Source organism: Lepidochelys kempii, chromosome 16 (assembly GCF_965140265.1).
Source record: "Lepidochelys kempii isolate rLepKem1 chromosome 16, rLepKem1.hap2, whole genome shotgun sequence".
Lineage (NCBI taxonomy): Eukaryota > Metazoa > Chordata > Testudines > Cheloniidae > Lepidochelys > Lepidochelys kempii.
In genome coordinates this window covers 16,907,584-16,925,603 of record NC_133271.1, presented here as the reverse complement: position 1 = coordinate 16,925,603, position 18,020 = coordinate 16,907,584, and the positions used below count along the sequence as shown (strand labels likewise).

Below are 18,020 nucleotides of genomic sequence, written 5' to 3'. Positions count from 1 at the left end.
CTTATGAGATATGAGGCCATGAGTACAAGAGAGGCCCAGAATTACCTCAGCTGGTAGTCCTATTGACAGAAAATGGGGGAATAGGGGCATTTAGCTCAGCCCCCGCCCCATTGATAGGGAATGCGGGGACTAGGACCAGAGTTAACTCACCCCCAGGCTCACTGACAGAAAACAGGGGAATGGGGGGTTGAGTTACCTCACCCACATCCCACAGACAGAAACAGGGGTTTGGGGATCAGGACCAGAGTTAATTCACCCCCAGTTCCATTGGTAGAAAATGGGACCTGAGAGAATGAATCCAGGAGTTGCCTCCTTCATGGGTCCTGTTGACAGATAATGGATCTAGTGGCCAGGGGCTCTGGCTTGCTTCCCTGGGTGGTCCTGTTGCCAAAAAATGGGGAGACAACAGAAGGAAATGGGGCTGTGAGTTTTCTCTCCCTGGACCTGAAAAAAAGAGAAGGGGAATGGAGGCCTCTTGCCCTACTGTCAAAATCGAGGGCTCGGGAAACTATGGCAAAAGTTACCTTCCCTCTCCAGGCCCAGAAAAGGAAGCTGGGTTAACTGGGGAATGAGCGTCTGTTTCCACTGTCAGAAAAGAGGTTGGAGAATTGGGACATGCGTTGCCCCTTCCTCTGCTGCCCAAAATGTGTCGGAGACAAGAGTAGAGAAGAAAATGAGTTGTTTTGGGGGGAAGCTGGGGTAGCTTCTACAACTCATGGCTTGCAAGTGGTGGAGACTCCCCATAAGTGCAGGGTCACAACCAGCCCTTACTTGTGGGGAAGACTGGTGAAGATAGCGCAGCTGGGAAACCTGGGGAGTGAATATGAGAGCAGTCATGGTGGTGTGCTGCACAGCTTCATTTTGATCTGAGAGTACAGTCACACACACTAAACTGCTGTGGGAACTCATGAATTAATATCATGCCAAGGAACCACCCTTTGAAACAAGAGTCTGCTAGCAGCAAGCAGGGCAGACTAGAAGCGTGGGAGGTATGTGTCAGTGGGAACAAGTAGTTAGAGCTGAAATATGCCACTCAGACTGCGGGGTGATTTTAATTGATCTATTATTTATTTTTCTGCAGAAAGATGGTTGATTGACAAATTCCTACATGTACTGAAACTACCCATTTTATCAGTATTTGGCAACATGGAGAATACGGAATTCCTCTTTATGATCAGACACAGTGGACTATAATTACATCCACATCTACTTTATAGCTTTGCAAGTAATGATAATTTCCTGAGTGGCACTAAAAAAGGAAATGTGAGCAGTAAGGGATTTAGTACTGTCACTTTAATGGAGAACAGGGTGCTGCTGCCATCATGTGCCAGCAATGCCCCTCTGCTATGTACATTGGCCAAAAGGGACAGTCTCTACGCAAAAGCCAGTCGGAGAGCATTTCAATCTCTCTGGACACTCAATAACAGATTTAAAAGTGGCTATTCTTCAACAAAAAAACTTCAAAAACAGTCTTCAACGAGAAAGTCTGGAGCTGGAATTAATTTGCAAACTGGACACCATCAAATTAGGCCTGAATAAAGACTGGGAGTGGCTGGGTCACTACAAAAAGTAATTTTCCCTCTGTTGATATTCACCCCTTCTTGTCAACTGTTGGGAATGGGCCGCATCCACCCTGATTGAATTGGCCTCGTTAGCACTGACCTCCCCACTTGGTAAAGCAACTCCCATCTTTTCATGTGCTGTATATTTATACCTGCCGACTGTATTTTTCACTCCATGCATCCGGTGAAGTGGGTTATAGCCCACGAAAACTTATGCCCAGATAAATTTGTTCGTCTCTAAGGTGCCACAAGGACTCCTCATTTTTTTCTTCTGTATTTGTGCACGTTAAACACCACTCACTTGGAAGTCCTGGGTAGGGAGAAGAATACAAAGGGTATGTGTTACATCAAAAGAGGTGTATGTACTGGAAGCATTTGCACAAGGAAACTTGTGAAGAGAAAATTTCAGGAATGGTAAGGTCACTCAAGTTAAAAGCTGCAAAGAAAATGGGCCTGTGCATGTAACGTTTCTTACTAGACTGTGGAGGAAGTCGGAAACCTAGTTAAGCCAGCCCAGATAAGAGCAGAGCGGTTTTTGGTTTATTTTTGTTGTTGTTTGATGGCAGCCAAATAATGTATGGATTCGTTCAGATCTACCCCGGATCATGTTCAACTAAATCTTTTAAATATTTTATTTAGGGACAGGAGAACTACTCCTTTCTCTTTACAGCTATAATGTAACTAGTTTCAGGTGGAGATTATGATCCTGCCCAATTAATTTAAACAGTGGATCCCTCGCTTGGCTTTCCAAGAGAAAAGGTAGCAATTGTAGATAACAGGCACTCTCTATTGAGAGTAGATGTTTACTACAAAAGTTAGGTCTTCAAAAGTCTGAATTAAGGAAGTGTGAAGGATTTTCCTTTCGCCACTAGAAAAGGAGTACTTTTGGCACCTTAGAGACTAACCAATTTATTTGAGCATAATGCATCCGATGAAGTGAGCTGTAGCTCACAAAAGCTTATGCTCAAATAAATTGGTTAGTCTCGAAGGTGCCACAAGTACTCCTTTTCTTTTTGCGAATACAGACTAACACGACTGCTACTCTGAAACCTTTTGCCACTGAAAGCCAAACAGATCCTGTTCTTCCAGAAATAATTAAAATGTTTTCCAGTCAAAGACTTGTCAGTTTATATTTACAATGTGACAAGCAGTGAAACCTCTCTTGGACATCATTTAGTACTAGAGGTACTTCAATGAGAATGTTTAGTGGAAAGGAAACTAGCAATTTTAAATCAGTAAATGATACAATAAGTGCTCCTATTCCTTATCAAGCACCTCTGAGCAGGCTTGGACACAATGGGGTTCTCACAGTAATCCAATATTCAACAGGAAAATATTAATGTTTTAGAAGTATCAAGTAATCCTCAGTATCCCTGTAAGAGGGCCTTCATCATAATTCAGCCAAGCATTATTCACAGTGTACAGATGGGAAGACTGTAGCACAGCACTTTAGGGATTTGTCCCTATCTCTAAGAAGCTAGGACTAGAACCCAATATGGGTCAACCTATAGTTCTCTGCTCTAACCTCTAAAATATGCATTGTCCTTTAATTTGAAAGCTCTGGTCATTATTATATTAATCTACCTCTGTTTAAAGTTTGGTTTGAAGGGATCTGTGTAGTGCTCATGGAGGCAGCCTATCACTTTTTCAGGCTCAGCTATGTTTCATTTGGCAGATTCACCTAAAGTGCAGACTGAATAAGTATCTTGGCAATAAATTCTAGCACATAAGTGTGAACTGACCCACAGCTAGGGTGACCATATTTCCCTATGCTGAATATTGGACATGTGGTAAAACTACTTGTATTCAAGCAAGTTCAATGGCAAATAATCAGAATTATGCAGTACAAATGTTCAAATTAACAACAAGTTGACTGAGCCCCTGTTAAAAAGAAATACTGCGTAGCTGGATTCTTTTTATTTACCTTCTTATCTTTAAGGCTTTAGGGATCACACAGGGAGAGGTGACACACACACTTCCATACACCTCTCTCGGACAGGGGGGTGTGACCGACCGACCCAGCCCTTCCTGCCTTGCGCTCTCGTCCCTCCATGCCTTGCTTGGCCCCTGGGATGGACCCAACTCTCCTGGTGCCGCATCTTCCCATGGCAAGACGTGGAGGGACACACTGGGTCATGTATCCCCTGCCCCCCTGATTTCTGTCAGGGTTCACACCAGAATGTGGCCAGCAGCAGCTTTTTGTCACTGTGCAGGAGAGAAAGGACAGGAGCTGCTTCCAGCTGAGGGGCGGGGTTGGAGGCAGTCATCTCATCTCTTCCTCTTCTGCAGAGCTCATCTCTTCCACTCCTTTCTCCCCTCCCACCCCCGCAGGTTTGAAGCAGCTTGTCCCTTCCTGCCTGCACAGCCTGGAAAGGCAGCTAACATCTCCAGGTTACTGCTGGCCACCGACATAACCCAGCCACCTCCTGTCCGCCCCCCGACCCCCAGCTACTGCACGGGCAGGAAGGGGTTAAGTCCTAAGGATGCACTGTGCACCAGAGCCCAGGGAACCTGACTGCAGGGGCTTCAGCAAACCGGGCCAGAGATATGGCTCAGCAGGGAGCGTGCCTAGGGGACGGAGCAGCCCTGTTCTCTGGGGGGGGGCCGGGGGGGGGAGTGTATGTGAAGAGGGTGTAAGCCCCTGCCTGGGGGGCTGCTATGGAGCCTGCAGGTTTGGGGGTGCGAACAGGCTGGAAATTGCTTCCCACTCCCACTCCAGAGCTCAGCTGAGGGGCGGAGGGGCTTTCCCCGTGCCAGAGCTGTCTGGGGTTTTGGCACATGCTGGGCTTGGCTCCTCCTGGCCAGTGCCCCGGGCTGAAGGGTGTTGGGCTTTTCCGGGGCACTGGCCCAGCCAGAGGCAGTGGCAGAAGGAAGCCTGCCAGCCAGGCTGTTGGTGAACTGAGCTCTCCGACCAAGGGCTGGTTCTCCGCACAGCACTGGGACGCGCCCTGCCGGGGGGGATATAAAAAAGCTGGATGAGGTGAAGGGGCAAAGCAGGGAGAGGACTGCCAGAGGGAGAATATGTAAAGGGCCGATGAGTGGGCAGCAGAGGTGACACGTAACGGGCCACTGCCTGATCGCACTCACCAGCCACTGCAGCTCATAGCAAGTGCCAGCTGGAAATGAGATGGGGAGGTGGGGCCCTGCTAGCCGAGAGCCGGCACACAGCAGGGGCTGCACTGATGAACCAGCAGGGGGAGCAGCATCTTCACCCCACCACCAACCTTGCACACCCACCCCCGTTGTCAGCCACTGGACTCCCCCACTCGCTGCTGGTGGGTGGGCGACTGGCAAGCAGGGATCTGGCAGAAGCAGGACCTGTCAATACTAATGGGGGGGTGGGGGAAAGAGACAGAAAATATGGGACAATTTGCCCATTTTTGAGAAAAAGTCAGGACACCTGCAGGAGCGCTTAAATATGGGACTGTCCCTTTAAAAACAGGACATCTGGTCACCCTACCCATAGCTCAAACCAAGAGCACAGAACAGGAGCCTCTCCACCATTTCTTGTGAAAATAACAGCATTCAGGCCTCTCCCCCTATATTCTTAAATCCACTACTCTTTCCCTCTTCCAAAGCTCTGGCGTGCAGCACCTGCAAGGCCCCCCCCCCTTTTTTTTTTATAAGGAAGATAAGAAATTGCTACACTGAAGCAGTTCGGTGGCTTATTCGTCTGGTGTCTTGCAGAACCAACTATTTCAGAGGTTGCCCCTAGACAATTAACCTATCCATAGATAAAGTTTCTTCTTAACCTCTGCTAGTGTTTGGATTACAGACTGAAGCATGGTGGTGATCTGTCTCATTTAACTGTCAATGTTCTTATCCATATGAATGTTTAATTCTTTGAATATATCTAAGCTTTTCACCTCACTGTTAGCGTGTGACAGTGTGTTCCACACATCAGAAATGTTCTGTTTAAAGAAACTATTTCTTTCTACAAATGCGATATTCTACCAAAAGCTGTGGAAGCACACGACTGTTCTGGTTCAACATAGTTGCTTCATGGCTTGAAAATGAAAGTTTTAATGTGCTGTAGTTGCCTACTGAAAGGAGCCTACACTTTTCTACAGGTCTCAGCGGACAGACATTTTTAAGTCTTTCAAAAGTATTCTGCAAATCTTTACTTTTGTCTTTCAGACCTAGTTCTCAGACACCTTTTAATGTGTGCAGTATACAAATCCACACAGACCATGAGGTTAATTGTTGAGTTTCTTTCTTTAACACAGAATTCTCCTTTAGATGAGGTCACCTTTGAATGGGAAAATCCTGGCAGATGAAGCATATGGATTATCAGCCATTGCAGAAAGTACATAAAGTGGATCATAGAATGGTCAAGAAATCAAATCTAAGTGCTTGTCTATATATGGAAGTTTGGCATTTCTATACCAGTATAACTAGAGTGATATAATAATACTGGAACATTTTCCCATGTTGATAAGCCCTAAGAATTTACTTGCTATCAGTTCTTAACACACTGATTCTAGAAATAAGCCACTGTTTGCCTGCATATTATAAGTGGATTCTCTCTCAAAAGAACTGTTCAGAGTAACATACAGGTTGGCATCTAAATCAGAAGTTACAAGAGCCTTTATCATAATTCAGGATCCACTAGGTGGAATTAGAAACCAAAACCATATATGATGAAGGAAAGATTTATTTGACTTGCATTTAATACCACATCCAAAACAGATATAAAAGTTTTAGCTGGGGGAATGAGGGGTGGGAGAGCAAGATTCAGATGAATCTTTACACATCAGGAAATAAAGGTAAAAGAAAAAAGCAACAGGCACAAGGTTACATTCTTTAGTTTCAGGTCTGGCAGAGGAATGTCCCACTGAAAACAGTTAAGGGAAAGCAGAATTTCATATCCTCTCTCCTTTGCCATGAATGTGTGGGCCATGCTCATCTTCAAAGCCATTCTGAACTCTAATATTTTGAAGCAGGTTTTTCTCTTCTTTAATTTCATACATTTGTGATTGAAAAAAATATTTGCCTGACAGACCTGTTTAGAACATATCTGTACTGCATTTAAACACCAATGGCTGGCCATTGTCTGCTGACTCGGGCTTGCAGCACTCAGGTTTTGGGGCTATTTAACTGGGTTGTAGACATTCGGGCTTAGCCTCCAGCCCAGGCTCTGGGACTCTTACAGCACTATAGCCTGAGTCAGCTGACATGGGCCATGTGGGTGTTTAATTGCCATGTAGACATACTCTAGTCCAGTGGTTCTCAAACTTAATTGCACCGCGACCCCCTTCTGACAACAAAAATTACTACATGACCCCAGGAGGGGGGACTGAAGCCTGAGCCCTGCAACCCATGGCACTGGGGCTTGGGCTTTGGCCCCAGCAAATCTAACACCAGCCCTAGCAACCCCATTAAAATGAGGTCGGGACCCCCCAGTTTGAGAATCACTGCTCTAGTCTATTCTCTAAATGTATTAGAATAGTGCACGGGCACATTAACCACTTAGTGAAGCTCATCACAACAACTCCCACTCCAGATTAACTGAAGTCAAATTTCAGTTTAAGAAGGAAATATAATCATGCATGTTTGGAGTGCTGAGTTTAAGCATCAGGTTTTTATTTTTATAATGCTCAAGTCATGTTTTTTAAAAAATTCCCTCAAGGCTAAAACCTTGTTCATTTTAGCCCAGATTGATGTATTTAAGAGATGTTATAACCCCTTGAAAATAAGGGTTTGTTATAAAAAATGCTAACACCACTTATCTCTAGAGCAGGGGTGGGCAAACTTTTTGGCCCGAGTGCCACATATGGGTATGGAAATTGTATGGTGGGCCATGAATGCTCATGAAATTGGGGGTGGGGTGTGGGAGTGGGTGAGGGTGAGGGCTCTGGCTGGAGGTGTGGGCTTTGGGGTGCAGGAGGGTGGGACCAAGGGGTTCAGAGGGCGGGAGGGGGATCACTGCTGGGGCATGAGAGGAGGTCAGGGGTGCAGGCTCCAGGCAGCACTTACTTCAAGCAGCTCCTGGAACTAGCGGCATGTCACCCCTCTGGCTCCTAAACAGAGGCGCAGCCAGGCAGCTCTGTATACTGCCCCGTCTGCAGGCACTGCCCCTGCAGCTCCCATTGGCCCTGTTTGCTGGCCAACGGGAGCTGCGGGGGTGGCGCTTGGGGCGGAGGCAGCATGTGGAGCGGAGCTGCGTAGAGCAAGCCCCTGACCTTGTTTCCTGGCAGGAGCTCGAGGGCCAGATTAAAATGTCTGAAGGGCCGGATGTGGCCCCCGAGCTGTAGTTTGCCCACCCCTGCTCTAGAGTCTAACCAAATATGTCTCACTTGCTATTAACACTGAAGTATCTTTTGCTCTAAATACAAAGTGCTGGGAAATATTTTCTGTTAGAGAGATCTCTCACTAAGCTGGAGGGTAGAAGGTTGTTTATTCATAACCCTCATGCCTGCCTCCCCATCACAAAACTGAATCCCTTAGGAACTCTCCATATAGGCATGTAGTAAGGCGGGTGCTTCATCTGTTGGACTTTCACACACACAGCATATGGTGAAATTTCACAAACACAAAAGAATGTACTAGTGCAAAAGTAGATTCTATGGCAACTAGCTCAGTTGTGCATTTACATATAGAGCGCTGTGACACTCCACAAAATATTTTAAATATAAAAACAGACAGGTCCTTAAGGTCTTGCAACTTGAGAAGTGATACAAATCACATTATCTTTCTTTTGGACCCAAATCTGCACTGCACTGAGGTCAATAAGAGCATCCCTGAATCCCTTCAGAGGTTTATATCCAAAGCAGCATACCATTTCTATCTACAGACTGTAGATCAGCACTGGTTACTCCAGGAAGAATATCTCCTTTGGATTTAACTATTTTGAACAAATATTCTTGAGGCTACTATCTCCTCATAGGTTGCACCAGGTTTGTTTTGTTCTGGGAGGCTTTTTGGTGGGGGGATGGAATGCGGTTTTGTTTTGTTTTTTTTAAAGATCTACCTCCCCTTTTAGAGCAAGAGGCAGCTCATATCAGTAGGCCTAGACTTTGTTGTGTGCATGGAACAGGTCAGTTTTGGGGAGGGGGAGAGAAGAGAAGAGAAACAAAAATAAATACTATTACATCGAGTTGCATTACCAGCCACAATCACCCTTGAAGAGGAATTCTTTGCCTTCATCAAAAGGACATCACATCAGATTATGAGTAGGGGAGTAAAGGAGTCATTTCCTATCCCCCACCTTCTCTCGACTGATTAGGAATTAACTTTTCCTAGCTTAAGAAGGACCGTACAAGTATAGGGTTGTGCTTTATAAAAAACAACACCCCCCACCCCCACCAGTTTTAGTGTCCTCTCCAGTGAGGATTTGAAAGTCAGAGCTAATATTCTTACCCATGTACCAGATGGGTTGCTTCTGATCCACTCATCTTCATTCAGGTAAAGACACTCAAAGCAGCAAATACACAGACAACAAAAACTCTAAAAACCTAAAGCGAATAGCATCAATTATTTAGAATTACAATTATCCTTCCTTATTCTATTTGTCTTCACATTCATTAGCATCTTTTCAGCTACTACAAAGCTGCTGGAGTTCATCTTTCATCCAAAATAGCCATGCAAGGGCACAAAATGGTATAAAACATTTTTTTTGGTCAAAGTAACTTGCTTTCAGAATTCAACCCACATTTTAATTCTGATCAATATGGGTATGAAAGGTTGCCAGCATCCTCTGTTTTTCTAACTGTTGTTTGGCTCCTGCCAGCGTGCTTGGAAGAGCTTTCCTGGTGTCAACTGCCATCTCTCAAATCAACAGCCCTTGTTTCATTAAGCCTAAGGTATGCCTTTACTAATGTCTACAGCTGTGCTGCTGTATTGTAGATGGCTTCCCACACTGAAAGAAGAGGTTTTTGTGTTGATGTAGTTAGTGCATCTCTTTAAGAGATGGGAGCTAGGTCAACTGAAGAATTCTAGCTGCATCTATAGTGTGGGTTAGCTTGACCTCACTACGTTGCACTGGGCACAACATTTTTCACAGCCTGAGAGATGTAGCTAGGTCAGTCTATTTTTAGGTGCAGACCAGGCCTCACTAAGGTTTGTTGCTTTTCACTTTCTCATGCCTAAACAATTGTCTTTGTATATTATGTTTGTTAGGTCTTTGGGGCACACCGTTTTGTTTTTTTTCTTGCACTTGTGGAGTATCATGATCATAACGCTACATGCGTATTACACTTGGCTTTTTGCAAGAGTCTGGGAACTCCGTATCTCCTCATTTCATATCCTCTCTCATACTCTTTTTTGCTTATTTTCTGTCTGCTTTTACTATCAGAAACTGTGTCACAGATGTCTTTGCAGAAGAACCTCTCTGACTATAGCCCAGGAAATAGAGAGGACTGGAATAATTCACAACTTTCTCAGTTCACTCACTTCAACTTCTATAAGATCTTTGTATTCTCATCATTTGCAAAACACAGCCAGACAAGGCTCATAAAGCTCCTGAACTAAAAGGAGCCAATCTTTCCCTGGGGCAGAACTGGAAAAGCCGATCACACTAAAAGCTGAACCCTATTTGCATCAATACTCTTGTTATGGTGTCTGCTTTTCCACTCTTGGATATGTCCTCTCTTTGAGGCCACTATCTTTGACTTGAACTAAACCTAGGCAAACCAAGAGATGTGTGGTAGTCTCCTGAGACTTCTCTTGTGGCTTTACAGTAGGAGGTGGCAGTATATTCAGAGCATCATCCACAACCCTTCTCAGCAAGAACTGTGGGAGTCCCAAACCCAAGTTACTTGAATGCTGCTAAACTAACGTCCAACCCCTGCATCACCAGCAGGAGCCACATTTTAACCTCAATCATAAGGCTTCCGACAGTTAATGGTCAACAATTTCACTCCAGCAGGAGAGCACTTCTGAATGTCTGTCTTTAGAACATGTATATATCCATTCCATAGAGAACTGTAAAAACCACTACATTGTTTAATGTGGTGAAACTAGAGATTTAAGAGCTTCTCTCCAGCAGCTTCAACCAGAATCCCAGCTCTTTAAATAACTGCACCATGTAATACCTTCTGCATTTCGTATCTAAACTCCTACTCTGCTCATTTTACAAGTAATGGCAGCAGGTGCCATCTTACACATCCTTCCTCCACCTGTGTATTTCATACCCTGTGATACCCATCCAGTGACAGAGACTGATTATTATTGGCTAATTCTGAAATACAGCAAGGCACTCTGATGTATATTGGAGGAAATATTTATGCATGTATAATCAGGATACAAGTCCAACCCCTTCCTACAACCACCATTCTCAGGATGCCTATTATAGGCTGCAATGGTATCTCAATGAGACCCCCAGTGAAAGGGTCTAGTTTACAAAAGCAACAACACATAGGGATGAAGGACAAACTCCCTTCCAGTGTCTGTCATTACAAAATCTGCATTTTACTTCCATTCGTTAGTCTTCAGTGCTTTACAGAAGCATTTTTCCTCCACACAGGAAACAATTATTTCTCTTCCTCTCCATCATATCTGAAAGTAGCGTTGTATACCATAAAATTTATACGTTAAAATCAGCAGTAATGTCCAGAGAGACATGGCAGAGAAGTCACTTTTAAAAATACCTTCTCAATCAAAGAGGAGGTAAGCGCCAAGGCGAGAACCTGTCACCATTTTACCTACCCACCTACTCCCTGCAAGTATCAGGGATCTGCTCCCAGAGAACACATAGTGGAGGGAAGGTTCTTGTCTGCTGCCCCTTGTAATATGGGAGGGTAGGATCTTGGGCCCAGGCAGTTTATGTCACAATTAAAGAAATTTTTTAAAAAACAGAAGATGTGGTATAGACAACAGGAGGTTCAAATCATAAGCCTGTGCGTGGTCCTGGAGCTATTCCAGCCAACACTACTGGCCACAAAAAGTAGTAGTTCTGGGCAGGTCCAGTGATGTCAGGGGATGAAATAGTTTTGTTGCCACTGATTACCACAACAGGTGGTGTAGCTACCTCTTAGAAAAAGGTCTCTTAAGAAAATGGATTTTCTCCCCTAATTCAATATTAGTTGAGCTCATCCAAGGGTCCATTTTCACTGGACAGTGTCCCATTCATTTCTGGGGTCGTCTCACTACCCAAATATCCCAGGAGGATCTCACTGCGCCGCCGTGACAGCTGCAGAATGTCTTCTGCCAGCAACTGCACTGTTGTGTATCTCACATTGTCCAGGTCAAACATGTCCTTCAAATATTGCACTATCTGGTGCTGCAAAAAGAGGGGGAATGTTTATAGTAAGGAGATGTGCCCCCACCATACCCAAAGTCAAGCTGATACATGTCAGTTGCCTAGCCCTAAGAGAGTATATTCCATATGGGATTCTGCAAGTTTCCCCCATCAGACACACAAAAGGTCTATTTCAGACTGTACCAACTCTCTTGCTAAAGCAACCCTGTCAGTTTCCTGTGAGGTCAGAAATTTTGTTTTAGGAGACAAAGATTGACATCCCTTGAAGAAAACAGGGGAGGGAGAGAGCACAGAGCAGGTTCCCTGGAGTCAGGAATGTGATCACACTCTGTGGTAATATTTCATGACAACTGTGTTGTAAGATTAACATTTAAGAAAAACGTTCCATGTTAGGCAGAGTCAAATAAGAATCTAGAAAGAACAGAGACATTTAGAATTTAAGATCAAATATGGGCCCCACATGATCTTAAGCTTCTGGCTGACCTCTGAGTTGATAAGAAATACATTAAAATGGAATATATACATGTGTGCCCTTAATCTATTCTGAAGTTACAGATTTTGTCCAGTGTCTCATTTTGTATGTTCTTACAGGAGTAGCATGGTTAGCAGCAAGTTCTAATAAGAATTCTTATAAATCTTATCATGCAGGCTGCTGATTTAAAAAAAGCAAAGACAAACCAGATTACACTAAGCCAAGTTCCTTAGTGTTACTCCAATAGAGGCCCTTCAATGAATACATGGTCACAGATGCAAGCCAGAAGATGGAACCAATATATAAAGAAGTAAGGTACAGAAGGCCAGCTTACCTTGAAGAAACCACAGACCTCAGACAGCTGCTGTTTGGGCCCCAGAAAACCAAAGGCTAGAACAGGACTGACGTGCTCCGATACGGAGTAGAAATGAGAGATAAAGCCATCTGGTACCTGTCATGGGAAAGAAATCCAGATCTCATTTTTGCTCTGAGAGAGAATTTACAAGCTAATCCACTTTACATTAGGCATCCTCATCTGATAATTTAAATGCACATGTCCTGTGTATGACAAGGCAGCGCTGTGTTACCACATACTGTTAAAACAGCTGCTACAGTCCACCCATTTAAGACGTTGAAGTTGGGAAGAGAAGCTACAAAAGAGACTTATTCAGCCACCCCTCTTGCAAAGTTAGACACCCATCATTCAGATACTTTGAGATCTTATAGAACTTCTATATCTTGCTGTTTTTAAACTGCCCTTTGATGGAGAAAGTAGTACAAGACAACGGAGGCCTGCAAGAGTCCTTCAGCTATCAGGCAACCTTCATGGTCCTGAAACGGCTCAAGATCTCTAATCTTCCACTTAACACAAGAAATTGGATGAAATAATTTAAGTCCGCAGTGGTCTGAATGATTTTTAGTACTACAGCAAGGACCTGGAGATGCTGCCACATGACAGCACCAGTACTTAATAGTTACCTAGAGCAGTACATCTTCGAGGAATTTTACAAATGTTAGTTAAGCCTTGCATCACCCCTGTGAGGCAGGCATTATCCTCATTTACTGACTGATTATGGCACTGTATTTAAATAACTTCCCAGAGACCAGGGAGTGAGTGGCAGAACTGGATTAGAACTCATGAGATCCTGACTCTCAGTCTCCTAGGCTCATCTGTGATGACAGGGCACGTTTGGAAAGCAGCAGAGAGTTAGTGAAAAGGGAAAATACAGTGAGCAAAATCTAATCAGCCAACCAGCGAGCAATGCTGCCAGCAGGGGTGCAGGTAAGTAGCCTTAGTCCATCCTTCACCAAAAAAGAAACAGCCCACATAAAAGGGAACCACTATTAACTTGGAGTCTGTGGCCATTACTATAGTATTGTAGGCAATGAATATGGAATACTGAGATTTGCTTTCAATAAGCAAGATTGGAAACCAGAATTATAGGAACTTCAGTAAGAGTGCCTTGGTATCTCAGAGGTCCCTTCAGCAAAGGTGTCAGTGGACTCCTGCTGTTTCAGATATGGGTAATAGGACAATTTAGTCTGTTCTTGTAAAAATTACATCTAGATTCATGCTTCACCAGGGTCCAGATCATATCTTGGTAACAACCAGGTGCCTTGTGTTCCTTCCTCCTTCCCCCCGCAGTATCTCCCCCCGCCATCTCTCTCACAGTCGCCCACAACACCTTATTTTTATGTTTTACTTACCATTAGAAGCCTCCTCTTTGCTTTCAGAACTGACCAGCAGGCAGTTGCTAGGGCCTGCAATTAAAAAACCCAACATCATTTAATGGTGTGAGCCTTTCCAGAGAACAGGATGCAACTTACCAATATATTGCCATCACTATGGCATGGAGCATTACTTGTTCCCACCATTCTGCAGCCCTTTACCAAGTGACAGATAGGGTCCCTGCTAAATTCCAAAGTTAAACTTATGCAAACTGAAAGCACGTTTGGTCACGTCAAATCCATTCCAGACCAGCCACAGGCTTATGAATACCCCTAATAGCATCCAGTGAAGGAGGCCCCCAGTTACTCCAGAATGCAGATCATAAACAGAATTTTAGTCCACCACTTCACCAACAATGAAACAGCCCATGTAAAATGGAAAACACCATTAACTTGTGAAGTCTGTGGCCATTGTTACTGTATAGTATTGTAGGCAGTTAATTTGGAATATTGAGATTTGCTTTCAATAAGCAAGATTGGAAACCAGAATCATAGGAACTTCAGTAAGAGTGCCATGGTTTCTAAACAGATACGCTTTTTGGGGCTCCCTGCAGATTAGACAGTCTAAGGTATGCAGGACAGCTAGATCTAAGAAAATGCATTAATACTCAGGATTCACTTTGGTAGGGTCTCCAATGGAGAAAGACCTACAAAGCAGTAGACACTGAGCCACTACCCTCCCAGTTGCAAAGTACAGGAAAGTATTATTTCCTTAACAGCTAGGAAGGTGATGGCTAAGTGTCTGCTGTCTACACACATTATTCTTTAACATAATATTATTACAGAGAATAACTGCTAAAGGAATGAACCTGCTATAGCGAACACAGATTCCCTATAAATTACTCAGATCTATCAAGAGACTGGCCAATTCATGTGTTGGTAGAGGGACAGAAAAATAGGATTGTTCCTTCAAGAGACTTCTGTGTAATCAGAAAGCCTGATTCTCTTTTTTTTGTCCTTCTAATAGTGAAATAGTCATTTGGAACAAGAACCACCATTTAACACACCGTCTCCTTGAAGCTGTCTGAGAGCCAGCGGTTGCGCAGGACGGCTAAGACAGAGGAAGGAGGGTTCTCTAGGTCCTCAAAAGCATCCATGAGAATGAAGTCCAGCACAATATCAAAGAAATTCATGCACACCACCTGCCAGAGAACAGACGAGTCACAGACAAGAGCTTATAGAAAGGAACTCAGACCAAAGAGGTACCATCTGAAAAATGGACTATGAATTCTTTAGTTAAAAAGGGCCAAACTGACCAGTGGTGTAAGAGGGCACAACTCCACTGATTTCAGTTCAATGGTTTGAAGTTTAAACCAGCAAGAGTTTGCCCTACTAGTCTTGTGTTAAGGATAAGCAGATTCAAAACCAACTGAAACCAAATACAGCTGCAAGCTTTACAATTGTAGTAGTGCCACTCAGGAGAAACAGGTTCAGAAAGAATTTATAATCAGATTTTTGTTGTTGTATTAAGTTATACTGAAGACAGCTACAGCCCTGGATAGGTATTTTCCCTACTCATTGTGTTACAGGCCTAACTACAAAGCCATTTGCAGATAAAGAGTTGGAATACTGGGTACCTTTAGTTGCCACAATTTAACTTCCTGGTGTTAAGAGCTGGAGTCTCCCCTCCCATAAACTATTGCAAAATAGTTGTAAGTTAACCACTGTAGCTTTGGGGTCCAGTGACACCAAGTGGTGAGTACCAAGGTATTTAATTTCGAACTTCTGTTCACCGTTGGGCCTTCTAGAACATTGTTTCAGGCTTTCATTTCAGCTCTATCTTTCTAGAGAGAGAATTCCTCTACAAACCCCTCGTCCTTCCAGTTCCCGCTGAGTAGTTGGCCAGGTGTCTTGCTTCAGTGCGTAATGTAGCATCTCCTCATAGCACTCCAGAAAACCTTTGGGGTTCTTCATGAGAACAGGGAAATGAGACAATGGGAACAATTAGAAGCGATACACAGTCTCAGGTTACTATAAAGCATTTCTCTAGCCTGTTGATCTGAATATGTCAAAACGATTTACACATAATTAAGTACTCGCCTAATTTTTTTGGCCAACAATCATTTGCAGAAAGAGAAGGATTTTATTTCTGGAAGGTGTGGTGGCCACAAGACCACCACCACTTGAAGCTTGTATGTTGTATGCACTTGGATACTATGATGAAAGCTATATAAGTATCTACGCAGACATCCTTATAGGTGACTAATTGATTCCAGTAACAAGCTACCATTTCATGCATTAGCAAGGCAGCATAGTCTTACTGTTCTAGAGGTTGGTTTAATGAATAAATGCCACGTTAAAGATTCCGACTCATTGACCTCTACAGAACAGATGCACTGTACAGAGTGCCTGATTCCCCTTCTCCCTCCCTCCCAGTGGGCATCAACTGGGAGCCCCCTGGAACCTCTTCCCACTGATGAACCTCAACATCAGTGATGGTGGCTTTGGAGAGGAGATTGCATACAGAGTTTCTACCAGGAAGAACCAGTGAAGAGAGGGCAAACATGGGAACTGTTTTTTCCCTTTCAAGTGGGTGATCACAGTAATGACAGGGGGAGGGGGAAATCACAGGGATTAACCTGAAATTGGGACTGAGTAACTGTGTCTATAAGGTGCTCATACAAGGTGCAACTGAGTGGTCTCCCACTCATATGCCCTCCTACCTTCTCAGCCTTTGTCATTAATCCTGTCACCATCTGCTTTCCAACCTCCCCAAAAAACAACTGGTTGCTCTCATCCTGCAGAAGGACCTATAAAGAGACCAAAGAAGAATCTTTCACTGATTTCGTAAACATAAGTCCTTATTCCACGACGGTGGAGACAGGAGACAATAGGAGGGTTCCTACATTAGTGAAAGAGCCAAATGTGGATTTCACTTTTTCCTTGGCCTGAGAGCATACATGAATTTAAATAGTGGAATCTATTCAGCCCAAGGCAATGAGCTCTGTGAAGCCTGTGCTTCTAGTTGATCTACTACCTTCAAGTCACTCAGCAACTCCTCATGTCAACTACTGATTATTCAGAGATGTCGTAAAGAAAAAGTATCCAGTACTCCCTGGCTGGAAAGAGGATCATCACAGTGCTAAGGCTTAAAAAGGTGAGGTGCATAAAAGCAAAACAGAAGGCCGCATGGTAAAGGTGAAGATGAAGTAAAAGACTTCCTTCCTGTAGGATATAGGCCTAGAATGCTGGAAAAGTCTGGGAGTGGCAAGAAAAAAAAAAGTATGTGAGCTCTTGCAGTCTGATGATGCAAGGATCTGGGAGGTACATAGTCACCTGCAGCCTAAAGATATTACTCAAGGAGCTGAGGATAGAAAGCCTTTTACGCCACAGTCACAGGTACAACTCCAGGCCAGTTACCATCAAGCAGCCTGGGTGAAGCAAGTTTGGTAGTCTCCAGACAGTTCCCAAATAACCAAGAACTTTATTATAAGAACTGCTATATGCAAACCTGGTGTCTGCCTTGGCTACAAAGCCACATCTTGAATGGGCACAGAGCCTGAACTATCCTGTCACTCCTAGAGAAAGGGTTGAAACACATTTTGGGGAAGATGTAGGATAAGGGAAGTTTGCACTGCTGCTTTCTATGCTTTACTTGTTCTGTAGAAGTGGAGGATTTCAGTGTCTAGGACAGGCTTGACAGCCCCTTTTAATTCACAAGGACAGATACTGGAAGTGACACATATTCTAACAGTCAGGAAGCCTCTTAAGTGCAGATGCAACAGAGTTCTGATAGCTAGAAAATTCCTACCTGGAATGCCTGCCTGACACAGTGCAGCTTTGCCAGGAAATCCTGATCATGGTAGCAGCCTAGAAGCTCTGTCCTAAGAGAGGAAAGCAGGATCTTACAAACTCCAGTAACAAAACAAGTTTCCTGAAGAGGCAGAGACGATGGTCCTAATTTGGGCTCCTAATTCCCTTAGGCCCCTTTGAAAATCTCAGTAGGCATTAACTGAAACTTTCATGTAAGCCACTGAGCCACTTTCAGGTAGTCATTTTGATCATTACATTCCATAGCTAGATTTGAGCCAACAACCCAGAGGTGAAAGGTGCAGTAGCT

General features: G+C 44.0%; 1 protein-coding gene across 8 annotated transcripts in view; it reads right to left on the bottom strand.

Annotated features, from left to right (window-relative positions):
* Nucleotides 1-1,037: 1,037 nt before the first annotated feature.
* MIGA2 (mitoguardin 2) overlaps nt 1,038-18,020 on the bottom strand; it is a 35,658-nt gene continuing 18,675 nt past the window's right edge. For 6 of the 8 annotated variants that reach the window (XM_073314746.1, XM_073314749.1, XM_073314745.1 and 3 more), the window contains 7 exons: nt 17,712-17,784; nt 16,624-16,710; nt 15,770-15,868; nt 14,968-15,102; nt 13,940-13,993; nt 12,567-12,683; nt 6,199-11,781 (listed from right to left, as the gene is read on the bottom strand). In XM_073314746.1, coding sequence (XP_073170847.1) covers nt 11,581-11,781; nt 12,567-12,683; nt 13,940-13,993; nt 14,968-15,102; nt 15,770-15,868; nt 16,624-16,710; nt 17,712-17,784 — 766 coding nt within the window. In that variant the 3' untranslated portion in view covers nt 6,199-11,580. Of the gene's footprint in view, nt 1,873-6,198; nt 11,782-12,566; nt 12,684-13,939; nt 13,994-14,967; nt 15,103-15,769; nt 15,869-16,623; nt 16,711-17,711; nt 17,785-18,020 lie in introns of those variants that run through there. The other 2 variants (XM_073314752.1, XM_073314751.1) reach the window with 2 other exon arrangements.